This window comes from Pseudomassariella vexata (genome assembly GCF_002105095.1).
Source record: "Pseudomassariella vexata strain CBS 129021 chromosome Unknown BCR38scaffold_29, whole genome shotgun sequence".
In the NCBI taxonomy this organism is placed as follows: domain Eukaryota; kingdom Fungi; phylum Ascomycota; class Sordariomycetes; order Amphisphaeriales; family Pseudomassariaceae; genus Pseudomassariella; species Pseudomassariella vexata.
In genome coordinates this window covers 147,091-170,765 of record NW_024467984.1, presented here as the reverse complement: position 1 = coordinate 170,765, position 23,675 = coordinate 147,091, and the positions used below count along the sequence as shown (strand labels likewise).

General features: G+C 51.7%; 8 protein-coding genes across 8 annotated transcripts; 5 read left to right on the top strand and 3 right to left on the bottom strand.

Annotated features, from left to right (window-relative positions):
• Positions 1-370: 370 nt before the first annotated feature.
• BCR38DRAFT_357200 (endonuclease/exonuclease/phosphatase family protein) lies at positions 371-2,293 on the top strand (the record flags this gene model as incomplete). The annotated part of the gene is made up of 2 exons (XM_040857085.1): positions 371-1,876; positions 1,958-2,293. 2 exons carry the CDS (start codon positions 371-373, stop codon positions 2,291-2,293), a joined length of 1,842 nt encoding a protein of 613 aa, XP_040709485.1.
• A 122-nt stretch (positions 2,294-2,415) lies between these two features.
• Positions 2,416-2,734, top strand: BCR38DRAFT_452900 (uncharacterized protein; the record flags this gene model as incomplete). Its single annotated transcript, XM_040861549.1, has 1 exon — positions 2,416-2,734. A coding segment is annotated over one exon (221 nt), but the record flags the coding sequence as incomplete, so codon positions are not given.
• Positions 2,735-3,832: 1,098 nt separating this feature from the next.
• Positions 3,833-5,860, bottom strand: BCR38DRAFT_415071 (T-complex protein 11; the record flags this gene model as incomplete). The annotated part of the gene is made up of 1 exon (XM_040858997.1): positions 3,833-5,860. The coding sequence occupies one exon, from the start codon at positions 5,858-5,860 to the stop codon at positions 3,833-3,835; it is 2,028 nt and encodes a 675-aa protein (XP_040709483.1).
• A 5,554-nt stretch (positions 5,861-11,414) lies between these two features.
• On the bottom strand, positions 11,415-12,006 carry BCR38DRAFT_127617 (uncharacterized protein). Its single transcript, XM_040853532.1, has 3 exons — positions 11,802-12,006; positions 11,630-11,739; positions 11,415-11,569 (listed from the first exon to the last, which is right to left on the bottom strand). The coding sequence occupies exons 1-3, from the start codon at positions 11,802-11,804 to the stop codon at positions 11,440-11,442; spliced, it is 243 nt and encodes an 80-aa protein (XP_040709482.1). The 5' UTR covers positions 11,805-12,006; the 3' UTR covers positions 11,415-11,439.
• Positions 12,007-12,448: 442 nt separating this feature from the next.
• Positions 12,449-13,003, top strand: BCR38DRAFT_357315 (transcription initiation factor IID, 18kD subunit-domain-containing protein; the record flags this gene model as incomplete). The annotated part of the gene is made up of 2 exons (XM_040857097.1): positions 12,449-12,509; positions 12,570-13,003. 2 exons carry the CDS (start codon positions 12,449-12,451, stop codon positions 13,001-13,003), a joined length of 495 nt encoding a protein of 164 aa, XP_040709481.1.
• Positions 13,004-13,338: 335 nt separating this feature from the next.
• On the bottom strand, positions 13,339-15,165 carry BCR38DRAFT_127606 (uncharacterized protein). The gene is made up of 2 exons (XM_040853531.1): positions 15,114-15,165; positions 13,339-15,057 (listed from the first exon to the last, which is right to left on the bottom strand). The coding sequence occupies exon 2, from the start codon at positions 15,018-15,020 to the stop codon at positions 13,626-13,628; it is 1,395 nt and encodes a 464-aa protein (XP_040709480.1). The 5' UTR covers positions 15,021-15,057; positions 15,114-15,165; the 3' UTR covers positions 13,339-13,625.
• A 3,158-nt stretch (positions 15,166-18,323) lies between these two features.
• Positions 18,324-20,410, top strand: BCR38DRAFT_127580 (TIP49 C-terminus-domain-containing protein). The gene is made up of 4 exons (XM_040853530.1): positions 18,324-18,666; positions 18,736-19,503; positions 19,556-19,887; positions 19,957-20,410. The coding sequence occupies exons 1-4, from the start codon at positions 18,523-18,525 to the stop codon at positions 20,087-20,089; spliced, it is 1,377 nt and encodes a 458-aa protein (XP_040709479.1). The 5' UTR covers positions 18,324-18,522; the 3' UTR covers positions 20,090-20,410.
• A 690-nt stretch (positions 20,411-21,100) lies between these two features.
• Positions 21,101-23,453, top strand: BCR38DRAFT_357179 (uncharacterized protein; the record flags this gene model as incomplete). The annotated part of the gene is made up of 3 exons (XM_040857084.1): positions 21,101-21,323; positions 21,544-22,321; positions 22,373-23,453. 3 exons carry the CDS (start codon positions 21,101-21,103, stop codon positions 23,451-23,453), a joined length of 2,082 nt encoding a protein of 693 aa, XP_040709478.1.
• Between the last annotated feature and the right edge of the window lie 222 nt (positions 23,454-23,675).

Genomic DNA, 23,675 nt, shown 5'->3' with positions numbered 1-23,675 from the left:
AAAAGATGCCGGACACCTTCGCTTTCAGGCAAGGCCTGAACGGGCACGATCTGGGTATGTTGAAGTGGATTGGTCAATTCCTCCAGCTGTCTATTTCCTGATCGAGACCTGGGCGGTCCTTAATCTATACTACCATCACCCGTATTGCCCGGGCTGTCTGACAGCAACCTATCATTGATTATCAGTTGCGATAGCTGAGCGCGATGCCATCCACTTTTCATCTCGGCTGCGGCCACCTAGGCAGAAATATGGAAAACGGACGAACGCTACAAATATGACACTCTCGCACTTCTACTCTAGAAAGATGGAGGGATACGGCGGCTTCTTTCCTCGATCCTAGTTGACCACCCCAGAGTGAGTCCCAGACAACATGAAGGTCACCTCCCTGTGCGGGTGGCTCACCAGCTCTCTCCTTGTTGGTGCCGCTTCAGCGCTAACGGTAGCCGAAATCAATGGGAAGAACTTCCTGTCGCCCTACAACGGCGCGACCTTTACGAACCTTACGGGTATCGTCACGGCGAAAGGCCCGAGCGGCATCTGGATCCGAGATGTCACGCCTACGAGCGACGAGCGTATGTCGGACGCCATTTACGTCTTTGGGTCTGCGCTCGCACAGAACGCGTCGATTCTCACTGGTGATGTCATCGTTCTGAGTGGGAAAGTGAGCGAGTACAGATCGACCTCTTCGTACCTGTACCTCACGGAAATCGCATCACCCGTGGTCTCGGCGATCCTGGAGCACGGAGTCGAGGTAGCGCCTCGTGTGATTGGGGTGGACACTCTAAGCCCGCCGACGGAGCAATACACCAGCCTTGACGCGGGCGATGTGTTCGGAGTGCCGAACAACCAGAACTTGATCTCCGTCATCAACCCGGTGCTGGAGCCGACCAAGTACGGCCTCGACTTCTGGGAGAGTCTTGTGGGACAACTGGTGACGGTGAAAAGCCCGCACGCCGTGTCGCGACCCAACTCGTACGGCGAGACCTGGGTTGTGGGTGCCTGGAACACCACAGGTGACAACAATCGCGACGGCGTGACACTCACGAGCAAAGATGGAAACCCCGAGGCTATTATCATCGGCGACCCCCTCGACGGGACCAACAGCCCCACGACCATCAAGCTGGGCGACACGCTCGAAGACATAACAGGAGTGGTTACTTACACCTTTGGCTTCTACTACATCCTGCCACTTACCAAAGTCACCGTAACCTCGTCCTTGACCCCATCGCTGCCCCCGCCCACGACACTCACCAGCGCCGGCTCCTGCTCCGGCCTCACCGTAGGCGACTACAACGTTGAGAACTTCGCGCCCTCCAACACGGCGCACACCCAGGCCGTCGCCGCCCACATCGTGAACTACCTTCTTTCCCCCGACCTCCTCTTTATCCAGGAAATCCAAGACAACAACGGCGAGACCAACGACGGAACCGTCGCCTCGGACTTATCCCTCTCTGCGCTGACGGCTGCCATAGCATCCCTCGACGGCGAGGTGAACTACAATTACACCTACATCTCCCCCGTCGATGGGGCCGACGGTGGCGCTCCTGGTGGTAACATTCGGGTTGCGTACCTATTCAATCCGTCCGTCGTCCAGCTGCGCAACCCCAAACCGGGAAACTCTACAACAGCGACTGAGGTGCTCCCCGGCCCGGAACTGAGCTACAACCCAGGGCGGATCGACCCTGCTAACGCCGCGTGGACGGCAAGCCGGAAGCCGCTTGTAGCGGCGTGGGAGACGGTCGATGGTAATAATATTTTTTTCACGGTGAATGTACATTGGAGCTCCAAGGGGGGCGGCTCTTCGATGCATGGTGACGCCCGTCCGCCCGTGAATGGTGCTCTGGCTGCGAGGCAGGCGCAGGCGGAGGTAACTGCTGTAAGTCCAAGACCCCTTTTTCCAAAGAATTACCAGAGTGAACAAGAAACGAAAGAAAAAGATTCCTAACATCATATCCAGTCCTTCATCGCCCAAATCCTCGCCGAAGACCCGTCAGCCTACATCATCTCCGCCGGCGACTTCAACGAGTACCCCGTGACGAAGCCCATCCTGGACTTCCTGTCGCTGTCCAAGATGCAGGACCTCGATGAGGTCGCGGGCATCGATGTCCTGGAGCGATATAGTTACCTGTACGACATGAACTCGCAGGAGCTCGACCACATGTTCGTGAGCCCCGCCCTGGCTAACACGGAGCCTGAGTTTGAGCATGTACATGTCAATACGTGGGCGGCTTATAACGACCAGGTATCAGATCATGATCCGAGTGTGGCGAGATTTAATGTGTGTAGGCAGTAACGTGAGTGGGGCTTCTAGGGAATAAGTGTGTTATGATAGACGTTAATGACAAACCCTAATTTTTTGATGATGTCGGTTCATGGTTCGGTTTCCTTGTGTGGGACTTGACTACAAAGAGGTAGGAATGCCGTTGAAATCGAACCGCATGTTTACCAGACAGGAGTGTCGAGGGAGTTTGCGTTGTGTACCTCGTATTGTATTCCATGGCGATGAGATTAGTGGCAAGTATCTCCAAGTACTAGCCAAAGGGAGGCCACAACGTTTTGAGGCATCAGCAGTGGGTTTGCGGCTCACAAAGCATCACTATCCATTAGCTGTCCGTGTTGCATCCGACCTGCCCTAAACGCAAACGCTGCTTCTTGCAGCTGGCAAGTCATCCGGCCATGTCACAGGTGACGCATACGCAGCTCCGTTACAACTGACATATCGAACAATTATGATAGGATTAAACGAGGGATCATTGTGAAGACCAACCAATCATAGCTACCTGTAGATATGAATGTCTCGCAGCACACAAAAAGAGGAGATTTGAGGCGGCGCCTCAGCTGAGACAGCTTGCACCATAAGTCCGGTTTCAGCAGCCCTCCCCTCGCGCCTGAAGCGACACTCACCACCGTGCCTTCTGGGTAACACGGAATTATTACAAGCTACCCTTTTCGGGCGCCCCAATCTGCTGCCACCGAACCACACCACATCTAGGAGAACTTGTACAGGGGGGGGTTGTTTTAGTGAAAAGTTCACTGAGCGAATTTCGGAAAACAAGCAATCGCGAATGCAGGGGAGTTTTGTTTGATTTTCTCTATTGGACTACCCTATCTACATCTGCCCTTTCGTGTCCTGCATGGCCCTGCCCGCCTTACCTTGCTGGCGCGCCGCCACCAAGGAAGGGCAACAAAAAAGTCTACCACCCAATTCTGATGCGCCATCCCAATGTTGCGTGTGTAAGAAATAAATTCCTTCCTCCCCTTGATGAAAAGCCAAGAAAAAGTGTGTTGCCCTTTCAGGGCAACGAAACAGAACATATGCTCAATTCCCCCAAAAACGCCGGAACGGGAGAGGAGGGGTATTAGAGCAAGACACACCAAAAACACCCTCAAGCGTTGCTTTGCGTTGCTTTGCGTTGCTTCCCTCGTTCAAAAAAATAAAATAAGGAATTCAACTTTCTAAAGCTTGTTGTTGACCTGGTTTACTCCTGAACCCCGTGTGAATGCCGATGAATATGGAAAAGCTGGATCTTTTCTCAGACTGGTAACAAGACCAGTAATGTGTGATTAGAAGTGTTTATGTCGGGGGTATTGATGTGTGATGATGAATCGTGGAAGAGGTAAGTGGGAGAACGCCGACCAGGGTGTGCTGAATGAATGGAACATCGCCAGGACAAGAGCCTTGGTGGCTCGGATTACGCAGTATTAGTAATGCCATCTTGTTCTCCCCGGCAGTGCTCGAATGATATAACGGTCAGTGAGCGCGTTGCTGTGGTAGCAAAAGTGTATTCCGCAAGGGTTGGCTGCAAGTGGCTGATGGTGATCCCATCAGAGCTCAAGGCGCGTTGTCCAAAGTCATCTCGGTGTCGATTTGCTCTCCCTGGTAGACCAACTGCGACCACACTCTCCAGTGGAGGAGACCAAGGTGTGTCAGCCTGGTGGCCATGTCCTCCATGCCGGTATCTTCCCGGACTTCCCGGCTACAGCTCTCGTGTGAATCGCGCTCGGGGACCCTGTCCCTCGGTCCATCCGATGTACGGCTTGATGTGTGAACCCGGCCGCCAGTAGCGACCGAGAAGAGTCCGACGCCCGTCAGGGGTTTCAGCTCCCTTGCACGTTGTTGAAGCTCGGTAACCAGGCGGGTGTGGTAGTGCTGTTCAACTTCCTGGAAGAGGTAGGAATCGGGCTCGCAAAGATGCTGATCGAGCTGCTCTTCCAGTCGAAGCAGCGCCTCGGCAGGCGCATCTGTAAATCGGAAGATCTGGACAGCCAACGAATCCTTCATCGCTTTCCATCGCTGACTCGAGCGAGAACTAGGCGGTGACGTTTGAAGCAGTGCCACCAGAGAGTTGTAGAGTTCACGTGACTTTGCCTTGGTGTCCACTCTCGGCGGTGGGTTTGCAGGCAGTATCATAGAGGAGCGCGGCGATGAGTGAGCTGAGCCTGCTGACGAGAAAATCAGACTCGAGGGCCGTGAAGGTGGTGGGTCGTTGAAGTTGAACTCCGAGATTTCGTCATCCGAGCCCGAGGTCAAGAACCCGGAAGCATCCGAAAAAGGCATTGCCAAAAAAGATGTTCCGATGGCACTCAAAGTAGGTGTTGCGTGAAATCGGTACTCCCTTTCGAATCTTTCGTACAACCGCATACATATTTCCAGGTTGACAGCGTCGAGCATGTCGGTGCGGAGCTTCAACAAGCGCTCCTCATCGAAGAGGAATGTCTGAGGAAACTGATCCGAGTTTGACGGCAAAATGAGTCTCGACAGGGCCTCGAAGAAGATAGCCATCTCCCCAAAAGCGATCCTGGATGCATGGCTCGGAGAGATCTCGTGTCGGGCCAGAACATACCAGTGTTCTGCGGATTGGGGGTCCAGTTTCCCGGTTTGAATCTTCTTCCAGAAGAAACGCTTTTCGAAATGGACTGTGTCTTCGATCAAGATGGGTCGCAGACAGCGGATCTGATGGTTGGCCACGTCCAGCTTCATCGCCTCGAGGACGCTCAACAAGCTCCGCATCCCCTGCACCAGCTCTTCCATGTCATTTGTTCGGTTGCCATTGGTCAATTGGTTGTACATTTCGTCCACCCACTCATCTCTCATCGGCGCACAGTGAGATTTGAGGACATTGGACAGCCACGAGGCGAGTTTTTCTAAATCGGCGATTCCCTTGTGGAATTGTTGCATGATCAGATCAACATTCAGCCCCTCGTCGAGATAGGCACGGTCTCTAGCAGGCACCAGCGTTTGGATGATTTCCTTGACTGATCTCAGCAATATTGGCAGACACCACTCCTTGCCGCTGTATTGGCTCTGAAATGTCACCGGGTCCGTCACAAACTGCTGCAGCTGCTCGCTGAGTGTGGTCCAGAATTGGTTGGCCTTGTCCTGCTTCCTCCGTCCCTTCTCTCCGTCCAGGTTGGGTCTGAAGTGCAGTTCCGGGTCGAAGTTAATATCGTGCCGTAACTTTGGGTTGTGGATGATTTTGTTCACATCCAGCTCGCTCAGGGTGGTTTTTGTGACGGGAGGCTCTAATGGCCTGCGGCCGCGGCTGTCCACTAGCAATTCATTTCTACGCGGATGGGCGCTGCTTCTTTGCGGCCTACTTGACCACTCCTCGGATGTGTTTGAGCTCGTAGACGGGTTTCTTGATAGTGCGCTCGCGGGAGGCGGAGGTGTGAATAAGTGGCGGGGTGAGTTGACTTGGTGAAACTCGGTTTGCTTTTCGGGCTCCGGACTGGGCGTTTCTGGTTGGTTGCTCTGTTTCTGCATCTGGTCTTCATGCGTATTTGGGTTCGCTTCTGAAATCGAGCGTCTCGCAGATCTCTCCATCCTGCCCTCGATACCACCTGTGCCTTGGTCGCCCATCTTGCGAATCCTTCTATTTTGGGTTTCCTTCTTTCTCTCCTCACCCCAGTTGAAATTGATTCACCACAAGATGTAGCTGGTAATTTTATGTTGCACAAGCACAAACGGAGCAATTAGTGGATATGTCCAAAAGATAACCGGTTTCGGAAAGTCCAGATCGGCGGGTTGGCTACGGAAGACCGAAGGAGTGCGTGTGGCTAATTTTCCCCAAGGCGGGTCAGCGAGGTTTCTATATGACGAGACGAATTGCAAACAGCTGCTGCTTTTGATGTTGGACAGTCTGGTGGTCTCGTGAACCGGGAGCTTGCAGGTTGGTAACAGCAAAGCCCGGCTCTGATTCGAGAGGACGTCGAGTTGCTTTGTGATATGTAGGAAAGCGGCTTGGGCTAACGGGGCTTACACGTACATCAATCAATGTTAGGTGTGAGTTGGGCAGTGACAGCAAGTCAAACCTAGCCAACTGGCAACCGCTAGCTATGGATGTTTGCAGGAATCCTCAAGGAAGGACTAGACAAGGACTGGCTTTCCCAAAGGAGTGTGCTATGTAACGAAGTAGGAATGGCCCAACCAGCAGCAGCAACAAAGGAAGGTAACTGCGGACGACAATGCAAGATGTTTTTGCTGCAGACGGCCAGGAACGACAATTGGCATGTGTGAATAGTCTTGTGTCGAAAGGGGAAGGAAAAGAGAAGAAGAGAGAGAAATACATTGAAGACTCAGGTCCCTTTCTCCCAGAAGGAGTAATCAATCCGGGCAAAGCCAAATTAGAAAGGTACCCACGGGTCAAGTGGTAAGGGGGCACAGACATGGGAGTTCGGGGCAAATGAGAAAGAAATATGAAGCATTGAAACTTCAATGCGCCATCGCACCCACACCTTGGACGATCGTACCGTGGCTCTTAAAGTATGCCTTGCCGGCTTGGCCTTTGGGGCGAGTGTGCTTTGGCGGCATCGCGCAACTGGAACGCGCGCTGCATCCAGTCAATCCCTGGGAAAACGGGCCCTTTTGGCGCCTCCTCTCGCGGACAGATACATCAAATCCTATGCGCCAGCGCGAAAATGGCTGGTAGCAGGCACACATCTCAGGGGACGGATTCCTCCCAAATTTGCATTGGAGGGAGTCGGGGCAAGGTGAACGAGAACGGCGACTCAGACGTCGGTTTCGCGCTCGACACGAGGGAAGGGCCCAAGGGCGACGGTTCCATTCTCCATTGCCGTGGGTGGTCACTTGAGGATCAGCGGTGACTACAGGCAATACCCGTTGATGGGACGATACATGAAAGCTAGGGACCCCCTGTCATCCTCCACTAAAATATCTACGGTACTCACAATGTACACAAGTCATGGTCAGTCGTGTTGGGTGCCTGCTTGTGCTTAGCTTTGGGAGAGTTGAGATGAAAAATCGACGTGTATGAAAATGTTGGTAGTGCCCGTCCTTCGGGTCAGATCCGCCCCAATCTCGGCCACCACAGCTGACAATTACTGGCTTGGGGAGATTATTATTAGGAACTCTAATGTACATCGCACTACAATTGTACTTGGGACGGCTGCGGGAAATGGGAATTGTGACGCCCCTGTTCCAAGCCAGAAGGGAAAAAAGAACAAAGTGGATGCCTCGAGATGTTTTGTAGGCATTGAGAATCCTGGAGACGGCCGTTTGGGCTCCCATTGAAGTGGATTTGATTTGATGGGAGTCCGGATTCATTCCCTTCTCGAGCAGGAAAAAAAAGAGGGTTTCCAATACGCTGGTACATTATCAAGGGTAGCCCAGCTGCCATTCAGGGGGTTGAGCCAATGGTCTATTCGCGGAAGCCGCAGAGTCCTTGCATGCAATAAATGCCAGGTGCGTGCGTATTAGCTAGCCCAGCTGCCATTCAGGGGGATGAGCCAATGGTCTATTCGGCGGAAGCCGCAATTCCCTGCATGCAATAAATGCCAGGTGCGTGCGTATTAGCTGGCTTGCTGGCCTTGCGCTTTAAGCGACTAGCCTCGCCCAAGGATTGCAGTCATTGTTCACAAACGCAACGCCGGCTGCGGCCAAGCTTGAATCGCTTGATGACTATCGTATGTGCCAATGCAAATGCCGGGGTATTGACACACTTATCACCACCTTGCACCTGTTAAATTGAGTCAATAGCTAGCAGACAAGATGTGGGAGGCGTGCGAGATAGGAGCGCCGAGATTTGCAGGCTCCGTCTGGTCCGCGAAAATACAATCGGCGTCATCACACTTGGATTGCCTGTCACGCAATACGGATTATCGCCCTTCAGTGCTAACATCGTCGATTCGTCGTCGTGGTGGTATGCATTAATCAACAACCGGCCTTGCATGTGCATTTGACTACATTGACTACACTACCCACAACCCTAGCCTCAATGCAAGCCCATTACGAGGAGAGAACGGCGTTGAGGCTTTAAAGGCCGGTGACCGGAGCCGACATACTCGTCCAGTCTTGAGCAGATTATTAGCCAAGTCATGAAATTAATAGTACGCTGCAAAGCACAGACGTCATGGTGCGAAAGCCTCGAGCTGCTGCAGGACGTTGAACTGCAAGGTCTACATATCTTAGAAGGCATGAGTGTGGTGGGCCCCCGGTAAAGACAAGCTGGCATGAGTCAAGGCGTGTTTGAAAGGTGACCGTTCAAACCTTTGCTCGACGAAACATCGGGGTAAGTGAGAGAGAGGAGGCGGCCAGAGACATACGATACGGCGTGTTTTGACACTGCCGTAGGTCCGTGGCGGCATTCACCCGGTCGCTGTCTTGCAACATGGAGCCGCGACGGGCTACTCTACTTACGTATTGCAGACCCACTTCAGCACGAGGCTGATCGTAAGGTGGGAGGAAAGTAGTGGCCCATGGTCCAGCTCGAGGCTTTCCTGACTTCTCCCTAGCGGTGAGGCGAAGCGAATGCTGGTTTCCATCAATCTTGATGGCGGTACGCTTGTTCGCAAGGTGATGGCGGCCGGACCAATTATGGAGTGAATCCAATACCTAAATCAGACGACTGAATGCGTGGCACCACAACTATGAAAAAAGACCAAGTCCCTCTGCAGGGCTGACCTCTGCACCAACCGACAGTCAGCTGCACGGTGGGTTTTCTCAACGGATGGCCGGAGGACACCCGACGGAGATCCAAAATTATCATGCATGACCGGCGGAGTGTGTGGCGACCACGAAGTGCGGTGGCAAGGTTTGGTGGTTGCTTCCGGTATCTGGAACGCCACTGTCGATGCAACCGTTATCTTCATCGCTGTCAACTGTTTGTGTTTGCTCCGCATTCATTGCATGGAAATAAGCGGTGTCACACAGTCCATCGTGTCGGCTGTCTGCAGCTCGATATCGAGAGACACGAACTTCAACTAGGCATTTAACCCACCCCAGGCTTATGCGCCAAGGAGCTAGAAGATCGATAGGGTTCTTCTATTTCATGACTCAGCCTCCGCACTCTGACGACGGTGACAACAACGACACACCGTAGCATGTGCGCTTTAGTGTGCCAAACTCAGTTGACTCAGTTGACTCGGTGTGATTCTCTTATTTTTCACTGCAGCGAAGTGGTCAGAGCAATCATTATGAAGATATCCGAAGGACACTCCCGTCTGGTAAACGGCATGTGCTAGCACAGCTTCCGCGTCCCGAGGTGTAAGCTGCTAGGAGCCGTTGCTTGGAGGCACATGATACTATGTATGCGTGCCTTCGCGACACCAAGCTGCCTGCAAGCATCGGGCATCAGCTCAGTGCAGCGTCGCTAGCCTTCCCGCCCACGCAAGAAAATTATTCGATCATTTGCGACCGTTGTATTCAATCTCGACTTTTGACCGGTTCAAATACCCGATTCGACGATGTCCAGCCGTCCACGGCAGCAACCGATTGTTTCCCCAGTCCGGAGCCCAACCTAAGGCTCACCATGTCGTCGTCCTAATGTACGTTACACCTCAGATAGAGTAGTGCTGGGCAGTAGTGTCTCGCGCCGCGTGTCATCTATCTCCGGCCAGCCTGCGGCAAGCAAGCGTTGTTGCGACTTCAGTAGTAGTCGGAGGATATCCCGCTCCTGAGTGGCTCAAACGAGCGAGGCGCCTGTTTCATCACAGCCGTTTTCTCGTCACCACAGAAATGCGCAAGTGTGAAACTCGAACCAGCAGCCCCGGCGCTGAGATGAATTTAGTAACAATCTCATCCAAACCCAGCCATTACATGATCACCCATATCGCGCTGCGTCGGGGTCAAAGAAACGGCCTGAGCAAGATCCCCTGTCAGCCGGACCGGTGTGGTCGGACCCCTTCGGACAATTTCCCAAATCTCATCCTTTATTACGGAGGACTCCGAACATAGAGGGTAATAGATAGTGACTTGAGATTCAGCACTCCCCATTTTCAGATCTTGAAAGAGGGTATTGACCTCATTTCGCTTATAGGTTGGCTGCCTCTTTTGAATTCCCTTCTGGTTTAATGTAGGGAACATTGCTGTGAAACTAATGCCTTTGTAGGCACCACCTGCAACGTCAAGATGCCGCTTTTCGGGCACCTGGACAGGAGCACATGAAGAAGGCACGACCAACGGCCCGCAAAGTAGTACAATTCGTTTAACTGTGGTCAGCACAGCTGCTTCCCAGTGTGCTAGGTGCTGACCAGATCCCAAAGAGTGGTGACCAATTCTGACATGAAAAGGTGCCGAATTTAGACGGGCATTATTTGCAGTTCATTCCGCCACTAATAGAAAACATGATAGATGAAGATACGACCCGACGCAGGGGGGCTACCTCTATTTTCGTCTTTCAATAGTAGTGAATCCCGCAGTTCGACGACAAAATGTTGAGATATTATATGTATAGAGGCAGGTCAGGGCAGTCGTCCAGATTCGGCATAAGGTTGATTGCATATTAAGCGCGTGGTGGTTATCGGCATTCCACAGCTCTCCTTTGACTCCGCTCGACTTTGTAACTCGAGCTCTTCGTGCGCCCATTTGAAGTTCGGCCCTACAATAGACATATGTTTCTGTCGGGGATTGAGGTGTCTAGATTGGGTATCTTGCAAGGACTGAAAACAAGGCTGGGTGTTGAAATTGGCAGCCTCGTGGCATCACAGAGCTGCTGGTGTCAAACGCTGTGCGAGCGGCACCCGATTGCGTTTTCAGCCCCATTGCTTTGAGACACATCGGTCAAGTATCAAAATGAGACATGTTGCTCCCTCCAACCCAACTTCCACCGCCCACATTCCTCATTTGTCGTAAGCCGAGACAGTTTCACCTGACTCAGGCTACGTCGCCTTGCCAACCATGCCCAATCCTTTTCAGCCATTCCCGCCTAAGGGATCCGACAACACGAGGAATGCCGTGCAGTTTAGAGTATACCGTCCATCCTGGCGATTTAAACCAACTGCCCGCCTAATATTAGATGTAGACTCGGGGTGTACACCCCGCGCGGCATGTGCAAACAATCCAGGTTCGCTGTCCGTAGACGATGACGCATTCGATCGACGTCGGAAATCCCAGGATATTTCCATACTCCTCCCATATACATCGCGTCGATAAAGTTCTTCGACCGCTCTAACGGACTAACAAACTGATCTAGATGAAGAATGTCAATAGGATAGCATGATGGGTAGACTATAGAAAGAAAGCCGACATACTGCCATGGCCGTGCAACACAGCGCTATGTACGGACTCAGTCGTTCTCCTATCCTCGCGGCTTTCCAGAACGGTCCCATGAACCTGCAAACATGATTAGCTATCAGCTCGTTACAAGTCCCAGGTACTGCGAGGGCCGCCTACCCCTGCTTGTTGTTGTTCATGAACTTCGGGGCCAAACCGTGCACATAAGTGCTCGTGCAGATGAAGAGGAGGATGACGAGAAGGAGGGACTGAAAGTTGAAGAGGGCGGACTAGTATTTGGTGATTAGCGATAGACCTGAAGAGACGAGGCACGACCAGCAGCATGACTAACCATTTCGCGGAATGACGTGAGAGAATTGCGCAGTTGGTGTCGTAGGTTCGGTCAAGGTATTGCAGCTTCGTTCAATATACGAAGCTCTGGCTGTCTATAATATTTCGTGAAGTCTGAAATCGATATGCCTGCCAAATTTGAGCTGATGATTATGTGTTGGGCAAGCGTTGCAGCGATCAGACGTCAAGTTGACAGTTGTTCAGCCTTCCCAATGACCGAGTTGTCGCAAGCGATTCTTTCCCTGCACTAAAATTGGGGCGCCTGCCTGGGCCCACATCCCGATAAGTGCCTACCAGGTACGGAGTACTTGAATCATCGACCGTGACGACCTACCTTCACCATCTTCAACCACAAACTGCCGCTTCGACATTATCACTTCAGTGTTTGCCATCGAAAGCGATTCACTTCTGTTTTTCTCACTAGCACTCTAGTCGACTTCAAAACCTTCGTCGGCCTTCTTCTCAAACGTATGGTTGACTGCGCAAGCTGCTTCCTTTTCAACTGGCCCCACCTGCGCTCAAGTACCTCATACTTGAGACCTTGGGGTACAATTGGATCAGCTCTCCACCACAGAACAACCCCTGCTCGATACATCATTCTGCTACGTCCTCAACCTCGTCAACGCTGATTCAACATCATTCTTCACCATGGAGCCTCGTGCGCGCGCTGGAAAGAACGTGGGCAAGGAGACGTTCCCAGCCAAGGACAGTGAGTTATACCCTCTTACAATCATCCTATCCTCTGAAATGCATCTAATGCCGTGCGCAGTTTCCAATCTCCTCTACGCTTACGGCGACGTTCCCGACCCGCTCCCAGAGACCGTCAAGGTTATGGACGAGATTCTCTCCGAATTTGTTACAGGAATAAGTTTTGAGGCATGCGCGCACGCGAACACTGCCAAGCGCCAGAAGCTCAAATTCGACGATTTCGAGTTCGCCCTGCGCCGGAATCCAGAGTACCTCGGTAAAGTTCGTACCATGGTGGACAAGAGAATCGAGATTAGCAAAATGCGAAAGGCATTCCATCATGATGATGATGCCGTGATCAAGGATACGAGACCGAATGCTGCCGCCGCTGCTGCCGCTGCCGCCGGCGTCTCTGAGGATCTGCTTGACGACTTCGAGGATGATGCCGATGTCATGGACACAGTCAGGAACGCAGGCAAGCATAACAAGAAGAAGCGCAAGAATGCTCCGGCCTAGAGTCTGCGACACGTGTCCTTGCAACAGAGAAAACCGGTGCGACACCATCAAGTGCAGCAATGGAAAAACGTAACGCGGTAGAACCACCTGTCACCACCGATCAGAATATTATGACAGAAGCTCCTGGGTCAACAGTATCGGTGCAGCCGCGGAAGCGGCATCTATTTGAACTCAAGACTGAAAGGTTGAGATTTGCTGGAAGAACCCCAACTTCAGTTGGGCGCCGGTACAGAATTCTCGAGGGGTGGTGCAAGTCGCCCAAGGATCATACACTTATAAACAGAAGTGGCCACCTCTAAGCATCAGATAGACTGACTAGAACGATGAGCTGGGTGGTTCTTTACAGTTGGTCAGTTCAGCTCGACTTGGTGTGGCATAAGCTGTGAAGTGACGAATCCTTCTTGTTTACTCCTCTGGCCTCTGATGAAACGGCATACATAATGAGCCAGTTCCCTTCAGGTGGAGAAGGCCAGCTTGTGTCTGCCCAGCCCCCGTCTTCTGATAACATGAGAAAAGGCATACGCTGCGGGGTCTCGTTGGAAGTTGAGTGATTTTTATAGGGGAATGTTCCAAAAAAAAAAAGCATGTATATATCATATGTATACGCAATGAGGAGCTTATCTCAACGTAAATTCTCTAACTGTACAGTATTGTCATCGTCTTCATTAGATTCCGCCAACATCGCTATGGCTTCCGAGTCCAGCATTGCGCCTGACTCTACGTCTCTCGTACTTATCTCTTGTTTCTTGCTCAGTGCTACCCAGAGCGCACTGCCGACAATGAGCCCACACCCCGTCAAGCTCATCCAGCCCATCTCATGTCCGAAGACCCAACGGTCGAACCCCGCGGCGAATAGCATGTGCGTATATATCATGGCCGTAGCCCGGTTGCTCTTTTCCCCAGCCAAACCAGCCGTCATGGTGAGCTGCGCCATGAACCCACAGAAAGCAATGATGATGAGCATCAACCACTTAATCCAAGAGGAAGGCAGCGCGAAGCGAAGGGCCGGTTGATTGTAGTCGAAAACGGGGGCGACGGAAAGCGTGGTTGTAGCCACGACGGTGCACCAAGTACTGAAGTAGGTCATGCTGATAAGCGGATGTGCCCGTTTTCCAATACAGCGCAGGACAGTTATTGAGATTGAGGAGCCGAGCACGCCCAGGAGTGCCATTCCCACGGCACCGAGACGCTCTGACGACGTCGGGACGTGGTTGAACCCAGACTGGGAGCTCGTTTCCCTGCTGATAATCTCGACAATCCCATCGGCTGTTGTTGGAGTCTCCGGACTTGAGAACAAGGAGACAGGTCGTGTGATGAGCAATACTCCCCCCAAAGCCAGAAAAGAGGCAAACTGTTCCAGCCTCGTGAACGGCTCATGTATAAGGATATGACACAGATACCCAGCCAGGTTCGGCGCGAGAAATGATATGACGGTCGCGTCCGCGAGCGGGAGGTACATAACGGAATACCACATGCCGTAGATACCGAAGAAACCGGAAAGTCCGCGAACGACGAGCAGCCAACGGACGTCGCGGGGGCCGAAGGGCGCCGAGGGAACCGTCATCCACCACATATAGATGCCACTCAATATCACCGTTCCCGACATTCGGCCGCTGAGAACCAGCATGGGGTGCATGGCGTCGTCGCCTATTTCCAGGAGTCTCGTGAGGAGGTTCATGACAGCACCGAAGAGCTGGGAGAGAGCTACTAGGATGGGACCTCTGTTCCTGATCCAGGTCGGTTTGCAATAAAATTTGAAGCCTTTTTCTTGAGAAGGTTGCCTCCAGGGAGCTGGAGATGAACCCCTCGTGCTCCGTCGTACGTCTTGGGAGAAGGGACTGACGGACAATGGACGAAAGTCATTTGGGTCCAGCCGTGTTGCTATCTCCCCTCTAGTCTGATAAATTTTCTTGTCAATGTCCCTCGACGACGAAACACAAACAATATCGTTATGTTCATCGATGTCGAAGATCTTCTTCGTCGAAGGGGTCTGGGTTATTGACAATGGCGTGGACATGATGATTAACTGCTGTCAAAAACGTTTCGACAAAATGCTTCCAACGTCACGAGTGAATCGAAGAACAAATATTGCAGAGTTGAATTAACACACTTTGAGTGAATAAAGACGTAGACGTAAGCTGTAGGACATATCGATAACTCTGAAGCGAGGGGACTCGGAACCAAGGTCTCTTCAACTCAACTCTATATACGAGTTGAACCATGAAACATAATAACAAAAGAACACAACAGTAATGACAGAATCCAGCAATGGAAATTCGGCACGTTTATCTACTTACCAATTTTACATCCATTCTCTCAACTCAAGCGGGGTTGTTGAAAGTCCGGGGGGAGTGGAGCCTCAACCTCTCACTCGCTCTTTCAATGGAGCCAGCCTGATGCAAGGTGAAAGCTGTATCGTGGAATCCCAGTCAACATCCAACCACTCAGGGCAGCTCGTCATAAGCCATCCGACATGTCCGGTTCCAGAACCCCCGTTGTTGATAGGTTGCTAGGTTGTGAGTGGGCAGGGCCTGGCCGGCTGAGAGCCGGCGGACATTACCCCGACCGATATCGCGGAATTGGTCAGCGAATCGGAGTGGATGGCAAATGCCTGCCGGTTGCCGTTGGACTGGCGGTGGTATCCATGGATGGGGTTAAAGTTGGCAGGGGTCTTTAATGACCTTCTTGAATCTCTATTGCATCTTATCTTTATTAATCAAAGAGTTTGGTTCACGTATCTGTGTTAAGTTGTGCCTTACTCTTGAGTTTGGATATCAATGATACTGCCCCAGCCGTGACCCTCGATTAGTACAGAAAATTGATTCAAACGGGCTGAGTAATTAGTGGTTGACATGTGAAGTACTTCTAGGATCGCATGCTCGCACCATAGCAGCTCGTAAGTGACCGCCGGGATCAACTCAGACCTCGCACGCATAACCTACACCTTGGGATTATGCAGACTGCCACATTCTAACGACTCACCTCGAGAGATTTTGCAGCCATTGGTTCAGGGTTGGGGTTAGGGTCAGGCTGCGACCAATACTGAGTATTCAAGATAAAATAATCAGGCAATCTACCACCATGAGACACTCCTCATAAGCAGCTTCATTCAGCACTCGGGCATCATCGTGCCTAAAGAACCAGTGGAAATCAATCATCAGATACCTTAACCGACCCGCAAGAAGCACATGACTCGACTGAGAGGATCGTGTGTGCCATTATCTATGGCCCAGTATTGTGCATACTGAAAAGTGTGCCGCCAGCCAACGTGTGTTGTGTTGATTTTGCTGTAAATGGCCTCTTAACACGTATAAGTGTGAATAGGAAACCGGCCTCGAGTTACATCTTTCAGGCAACCAGTATATTTGACAATCACTGTCCATTTACTTAGGTTGAGCATCTACAAAAGAGCACTACAGGGTCCCGGAGGACTTATTCCTTTACATGAACCATACCGGCCTTTCAACCTTTACCATATTAATTAGATTCCCATATTGCGTCTTGCTCAAGGGTCCGCACTTCGACACTTCATGGGCATGTGTCTGATCCCCTAAATGTAACATTTGTCAATGTTAACGACGTCCAGGTAATTGATTAATCTCAGATTTATGTCCCCCAAAGCCAATTATACCCACCCAGCCCCCTTAAAGGCTGGTCTGAGTCTACTACTGCCGACTTGTGATTATGTAGCCATAAATTTATTCAGCACCATATCCTGTGTGCAAATACACGCTACCAGCAGGCACCTGGGAAGCTTGCGACCAGATGCGTACTCTGATGTGATAGTAATCTTGGATGTTGATAATTTTCCCTCAGGGTTGCAATCGTAGTCATTCCCCTCTGTCCCCCTCATGCTCACAAGAATACAGAAATAAGCTGCTTATTTAAAGAGGGTCTGAACCTTACATGCATACAACTTTAGAATTGTGAACCATTCCTTTGCCAGAACGCCTCCACGACCACGACACTCCCTGGACCGACCTACGATTGCAATATGATGCTGCCATTGCTATCGCCTGTGGCCTCTCCAACCTGAGGAAGAAGAGTTGAACGGCCCAAACGAAGCAGGAGGATCCAGTCCAAAGTTGGTTTGTTACCCCAACTCACTGAGCCCGACTCTCAATCCGAGATGATCTTCTCACCCAGGTCCTTCAACGACCAGCGGCAAGTTGACGGTGAGCCCCACACTGGGCTTTTGCTCCTACCAGCAGCGGGCGACAAATGGAACCCAATCTGCACCAAATAGTCTGGCAACCCATTTCTAGACCTTTCGTACTGCGCCGTATGGACAGTTCAATTTGGTTTACAAATCCCGTCCCAGAACTACTTAGGAGGGTCAATAGCATTATCGAGACCAAAACTTGGGAGTTCTCAGGAATAGCTTTCCGTGTCCCTCGAACGTACTGCAAATGGTGAGCTCAACCCCTCGTAGAACAACCGCTTTGGTGAATGTTGAACAATTCGGAGAGCCCTTCAGGGGAAATTGATAGCATGGAAGATTATCTCAAACGCGGCACACGTTATTTTGAGCCCGCAACGATTGCTTCAGGAGTGACAGATAAAATCTATGTAAGTTTTACGCCAGCACTATTCATGTGCTTAAGTATGTGTTCCATGTTATGGACCAGCAGGTCAGTATTATCCAGCTTATGGTTCCTGATAGATCATGTAAATAATGCTAACAAGAGCCAACAGGGCCATTAAACGTATTAAATTGACTCCTTGTTGATATGAGTGTATATATTGATAATCATGTTGCGAGCTGGAGCTAGTGCAATTGATATGGCTGTTTCGATTCACTCGAAGTGATGGCGGGATACAGCTACAATTATATATTTGCCTTGGTCCCCGAGTTGCAACTGCCCTTTTTGACAGAAGGCAGGATTCTGTGTAGTATTTCGTCCTGTGACCGATAGAGTATGGTAGCGATCGCTCACCCCCAACAAGGCTTTTCTGGGGATTCCGTGGAGGCATCAGTTTGAATTTGGAGTTCTTTGCAGAGCTAATAGAACACTTTGGGGCTCCAGGTACTTGTACATAAGATACTTCTAGTGAAAGGGCTATTTATTTCACTGTGATTTCGTAGAATAACATATGGAACAATAATTGATGTAGCTTATTCTGCTCCAATATACTTTCGCCATGTTCCCATTTAGCCATCTTGTTTTCGTCTTTTCCAAGTCTGAACTTGTTAAATTGCAGCGGAATCCATTCAATTTGGGCGCAGATCATTGGGGCTTGAATTTGTGGCGCAGTTGAGCTCTATCAGCGTTCGAGGCTTAGGCGCGTCTAGATTGCCAATCGCATCAAAAGTTCGCGAGAGCTCCCTGTCATCGAATTTCCGAATTTGTACGACAGCCTTCTTCAAGCTTGGTTTGTTCATAGGCGACCACCACGATTTTCCAAATCACCCATAAAATTCGAAACTAACACGAAGTCGGTCACCCTTATTCCCTTTGAGCTTGTGATCGCAGACCAACCAACTTTTGCCGACAGTCTCGAGACCCGACTCCGTCAAGATGGTTCAAATCAGTGAGGTCAAGGGAAACAATCGCGAGAATCGCACAGCGGTCCACACCCACATCAAGGGGCTGGGGTTAAAATCCGATGACACTGCCGAAAGACAAGCCGGCGGTTTCGTCGGTCAAGTTGCGGCGCGAGAAGTAAGCTCTCCTATGGCGATGCAAAGGTCTCCTTTGAAGAAGGTGCTGACGGTGATGCACCAAAAATAGGCTGCTGGTGTTGTTGTAGACCTCATCCGGGCCCAAAAGATGGCAGGTCGCGGCGTGCTTTTGGCGGGAGGGCCCGGTACTGGCAAGACAGCTCTCGCACTAGCCCTCAGTCACGAACTCGGAACGAAAATACCCTTCTGCCCCATCGTCGGCAGCGAAATCTACTCAACTGAGGTGAAGAAGACTGAAGTCTTGATGGAGAACTTCCGGAGAGCCATCGGCCTCAAAGTTCGTGAGACGAAAGAGGTTTACGAAGGAGAAGTCACAGAGCTCACGCCCGAGGAGGCTGAGAACCCGCTTGGTGGGTACGGCAAGACAATCAGCACGCTGTTGATCGGATTAAAGAGCGCGAAGGGCCAGAAGAAGCTTCGGCTAGATCCTAGCATATACGAAGCCATCCAGAAGGAGAGAGTCACTGTTGGCGACGTTGTATACATTGAAGCCAACACTGGTGCTTGCAAGCGTGTAGGACGGTCAGATGCTTATGCCACTGAGTTCGATCTCGAGGCGGAGGAGTACGTGCCTATCCCCAAGGGTGAGGTGCACAAGAAGAAGGAGATCGTACAAGACGTCACACTGCACGACCTGGATGTGGCCAACGCTCGGCCGCAAGGAGGTCAGGACATCATGAGTATGATGGGCCAGCTGATGAAGCCGAAGATGACGGAAATCACCGAGAAGCTGCGTGGCGAGATCAACAAGGTTGTCAGCAAGTACATTGACCAAGGCGTCGCCGAGCTTGTTCCCGGCGTGCTGTTCATTGACGAGGTAACAACCCCACCAACCCCCGATTCATTGGCGAGACGGCTAACAATGATAGGCGCATATGCTTGATATCGAGTGCTTTACATATCTGAACCGCGCATTGGAGTCATCCATCTCTCCCATCGTGGTCCTTGCATCGAATCGAGGCATGTGCTCCATTCGCGGCACGGATGGTGTTGTTGCTGCGCACGGCATTCCTCCGGACTTTCTGGCCCGCTTGCTCATCATCCCCACCACCCCGTACGACGCCGATGAAATCAAACGTATTGTGCGCATCCGAGCAACCACGGAGGGTGTCGCCATTACCGATGGCGCTGTCGACAAGATTTCCGAGCATGGGGTTCGGATCAGCCTCCGATACTGCCTCCAACTGCTCACCCCAGCAAGGTATATACTACCAATCTTATCCCCCCTCAAACTCTTCTGTTATAAGTGGACTAACACAACGAAACACAGCATTCTTGCTCGAGTCAACGGTCGCAGTCAAATCGACATCAAGGATGTTGCCGAGTGCGAAGAGCTCTTCCTTGATGCGCGTCGCAGCGCCAACTTGTTGAGCGGTGAGACAGGCCGGGGCTACATTTCATGATGCTTAGATGTTAGACGGATAGCCTGAGACAACGGACGGGAGTCGTCGTATTTATTAATCACACAAGGCTACTACATTATTGTGTAAAAAAGGGATTGGCTGGCGGGAGTTTTGGCTGGTGTTTGGCGTCCCATGTCCTGGTGGTCGCCAGCAGGACGCAACTTGGTTGGTTGGTTGCGTGTCAAAAAAGACATTCAAAACGACAACTTCCTTGGTCAGAACAATGAAAATGTGAGGACACGTGGAGGGTAGCTAAGCCAATTTCGGCTGATACCGGGCTGGTTGCCAGCAACAAGCGAGAGCGCGAGAGAGAGCATACCGGCGGTCATTCCTGGGGGTTTAGCATTCCTCAGGCCTTTTTGGCCCACAGCGAGTTCTACATCCCCTTTACTGAACCAAGTTGGCCGCTGTGAGAGCTTGGACTTTGTTTACTTGTCATTTTGTTGAAGACTGCGAACGGAAACGTTGTGCAAACGCTGAACAAAGAAAGTCTCATCCGCAACAGCTTGGGCCTCAGTATATTCCCGAGACATCCCAGAGGTCTACCACGGGGGGCGCCCCTACCACTACCCCATAAAGGCCAACACCAATTTTCAGCATAAGGTCATTGACCGGCCAAGATCATTGTCTAGTTGCCCATGAATGAGAATAATACATGACAAAGAGACAATCCCAACAAGCTCATGGTCCATCATTTATTATTGTCTGTGTCTCTGCTCTCAAGATTATCCCATCGTCCCCGTCCCAGGCCTCTCCAGATGCCAGGCCCCTGAGACTTTGTGTGGACTGATTCCGCCTATCCCATCGGCTCTCGTGCGTTTGCCAGCTCCATCATTCAGCATGACGGACATTGCCAGCAGCAACTCACCGCGGCAGCAGCAGCACTGTTACAACCCATCCTCCTTTCCACATACACACCCACAACCACACACAGCGCCACTTACAAGACCCATGAGCCAGCCTGTGATAGCAATAAGATCTTACGATGAAGAAGTAGCCAGACCAAGTCCCATGAACCACCTCCACCACCAGGGCCCTGTGCCACCCGATGCCAGGCTTAAAAGAAAACGAGCGGATTCCATTGACATCAACGAGGCAAACAGGCATCCGCGGTATGATGAGCTCAGTCTCTACACCCCGAGCAACTCGAAATTGAGGACACTCCCAACCGATAGCCCACGAGAACTGATATGCCTCTGCACCAAGGCGCCTAAAGTCCCAAGACCTCGCAACGGTATGCATTTTTCTCGTCTTCCCTCAGAAGGTTATTTTGGTTCCCTTCCCCCTCGGTGGAGATGGCCTTAGGGGGACATCTGCATGCTGAGACGATAAACTCGGACCCCGTTTCTTTGGCTGCCAGCACCAAAGACGGTAGGTTGTCAAAGGGAGATGAGGTATCCCTTATGCGCATATATCACTGTCAGAAGCTGACCTTGAATCGCCCTTTGATGCAGCATTCATCCTTTATCGACAGCATTACCAGGCCCAAGTGGCCGCCCAGAATCCAGGACTCGCCAACCCGGAGATCTCCAAGCTCATCGGCGAACAGTGGCGAGAGCAGCCCGAGGAGATGAAAAACAGCTGGAAGAGACTGGCCGAAGAGGAGAAACTCAGACACCAACGCCAATATCCCGATTATAGATACCAGCCCCGACGTGGCGGGAAGGGAGCCCCAGGCAAACCGACGTCGACCAACGGAGACGACCCCGGTCATTGTCCCAAGTGTGGTGGAAGATCAATTGCAACACCTCGAACGCCCTCGACACCTTTCATGGCTGCGTCACCTTCGTCTTCGAAACTGAGTATGCCTTCATACATGAATGCCAATTCGCGTGTCATCGAGCCGGACCACATGCGCCGTGGCTCGACGGCCAGCATGATGTCGGCAGACAGCCATGGCCGCAGATATACACAGCCTCATCTTCGAGGCTTCGATGAAGAGTCTGGCATGTCGCCCACAGCAATACACGATGCCAAATGTCGGCGTTTTAACGGCGCCAACGGCTACATGCCCGGCTCGCCGCAAATGGGATATCTCCCTTACCATATTCAAGGCAGCGACCCTCGATTACAACGGCCATCCATAAGCGGACCTCACGTTTCGACTAGTCCTTTGCCCAGACCAGGAATGCAGCAGTTCCGCCAACGTACCGCTTCGGGAATGCAACCTCCACCCCCTCCCCCACCCCATCCCCATCCTCAGTCCCAGCCCCAGCATCGGCCGTCTGTTTCGTATCAACCAACACCGGTGGCCCCTCGGCCTGAGTGCGGCTTTGATGATAGAGAATCGCTTCGTCTACCACCGCTGCAAACGCAGATGCCCAACTCACCCACCGCGAATTCAGAGGCTAGCAACAGCCAGGCGCCAGCAGCTCCTCCTCCAAATACGACATATGCGGGCACAGGTTTGGGCATCACGAATGCCAGTGCTGGACCGCCCGTCTTCAGACAACAGATATGTCAAAGATACCCGCAATTCATGTATAAGCTTGACATGCTGCGTGCCATCCACAGAGACCCTCCTAAGCCCTCTAGTCCTAGTGCTGAAGTATTTGAGGCCCGAGGAATCATCATCGCAGTCGAAGGCGTCAATCCTGCCGTCTTGAAAGAGGTTACTGCCGTGGTTGAGAAGGCACTGTCCATCTCGGGAGAATGCGCTGTGAAGATCTGGTCCGAGGATGACCAACCGACCGTCATTGAAGCGGAGGACGACGAGACCAGTAACGCACCCACAAATGGAAATGCCACGAAGAAGCCAACAGACAAGTTAGCCAGTCCACTGGCCAACTACGTGGCCAAGATGGTGAATTGGCACCGCACATCCGAAGACCTGATCAACTACATTACCCACCACCCTGCTTCTCCTAATTCCCCGAAGAACAGCAGTGACAGCAGCAGTAAAGAGCCCAGCGCAGATCAGGACCTAAATCTAAGCCAAGTCCTTCCTTTCCCACTTCACATCAACAACAACCCCCAACAAATACAAAAACAAAAACAACTGCCCGTGGCGGTGCTCTCAACGGGCTACAGTCTAAGCATCAGCGACAAGTACGCGGCGGCGGTGCCTATTAATGACACGTACAGCCGTGAGGACCACTGGCGGTGGGTGGCGACACTGTGGCGGGGCATTGTGGGTGCGGACCTGACCATCTACGTCACGAAGGCGAGCGAGGACGAGATCATGGACAATAACTGCGTTGAGTTTGCTAACCGGCACGTCGTCATCCTGCGGCTTGTTGAGGGACGCGGGGTTGACGAGAAGCTTGAGCGGAGGTTGGGGTTTGAGATTATGGAGTGGATGAGGAGTGGGAGTTTGAACAAAAGGTTGGGGGATGGGAAGAAGAGTGATTGCTGGTTGATGTGAGATCTGGCTTGGTAGGGGAGGGATTGGAGGTGAGACAGAGGGCCGTGGAAGATTGAAACATGGGACGGATGGATGGATACGATTGACTGAAAAGAAAACAGAGTGCTGTAACTCCCAACTCAGACGCCAAAAACCGGAGCTTGTATGTAAGGGATGACGAGACTTGACGGCGTTGATAGTATTGACAGCCAAAGTCCAGGGACCTACTTGTCTTTCACCATC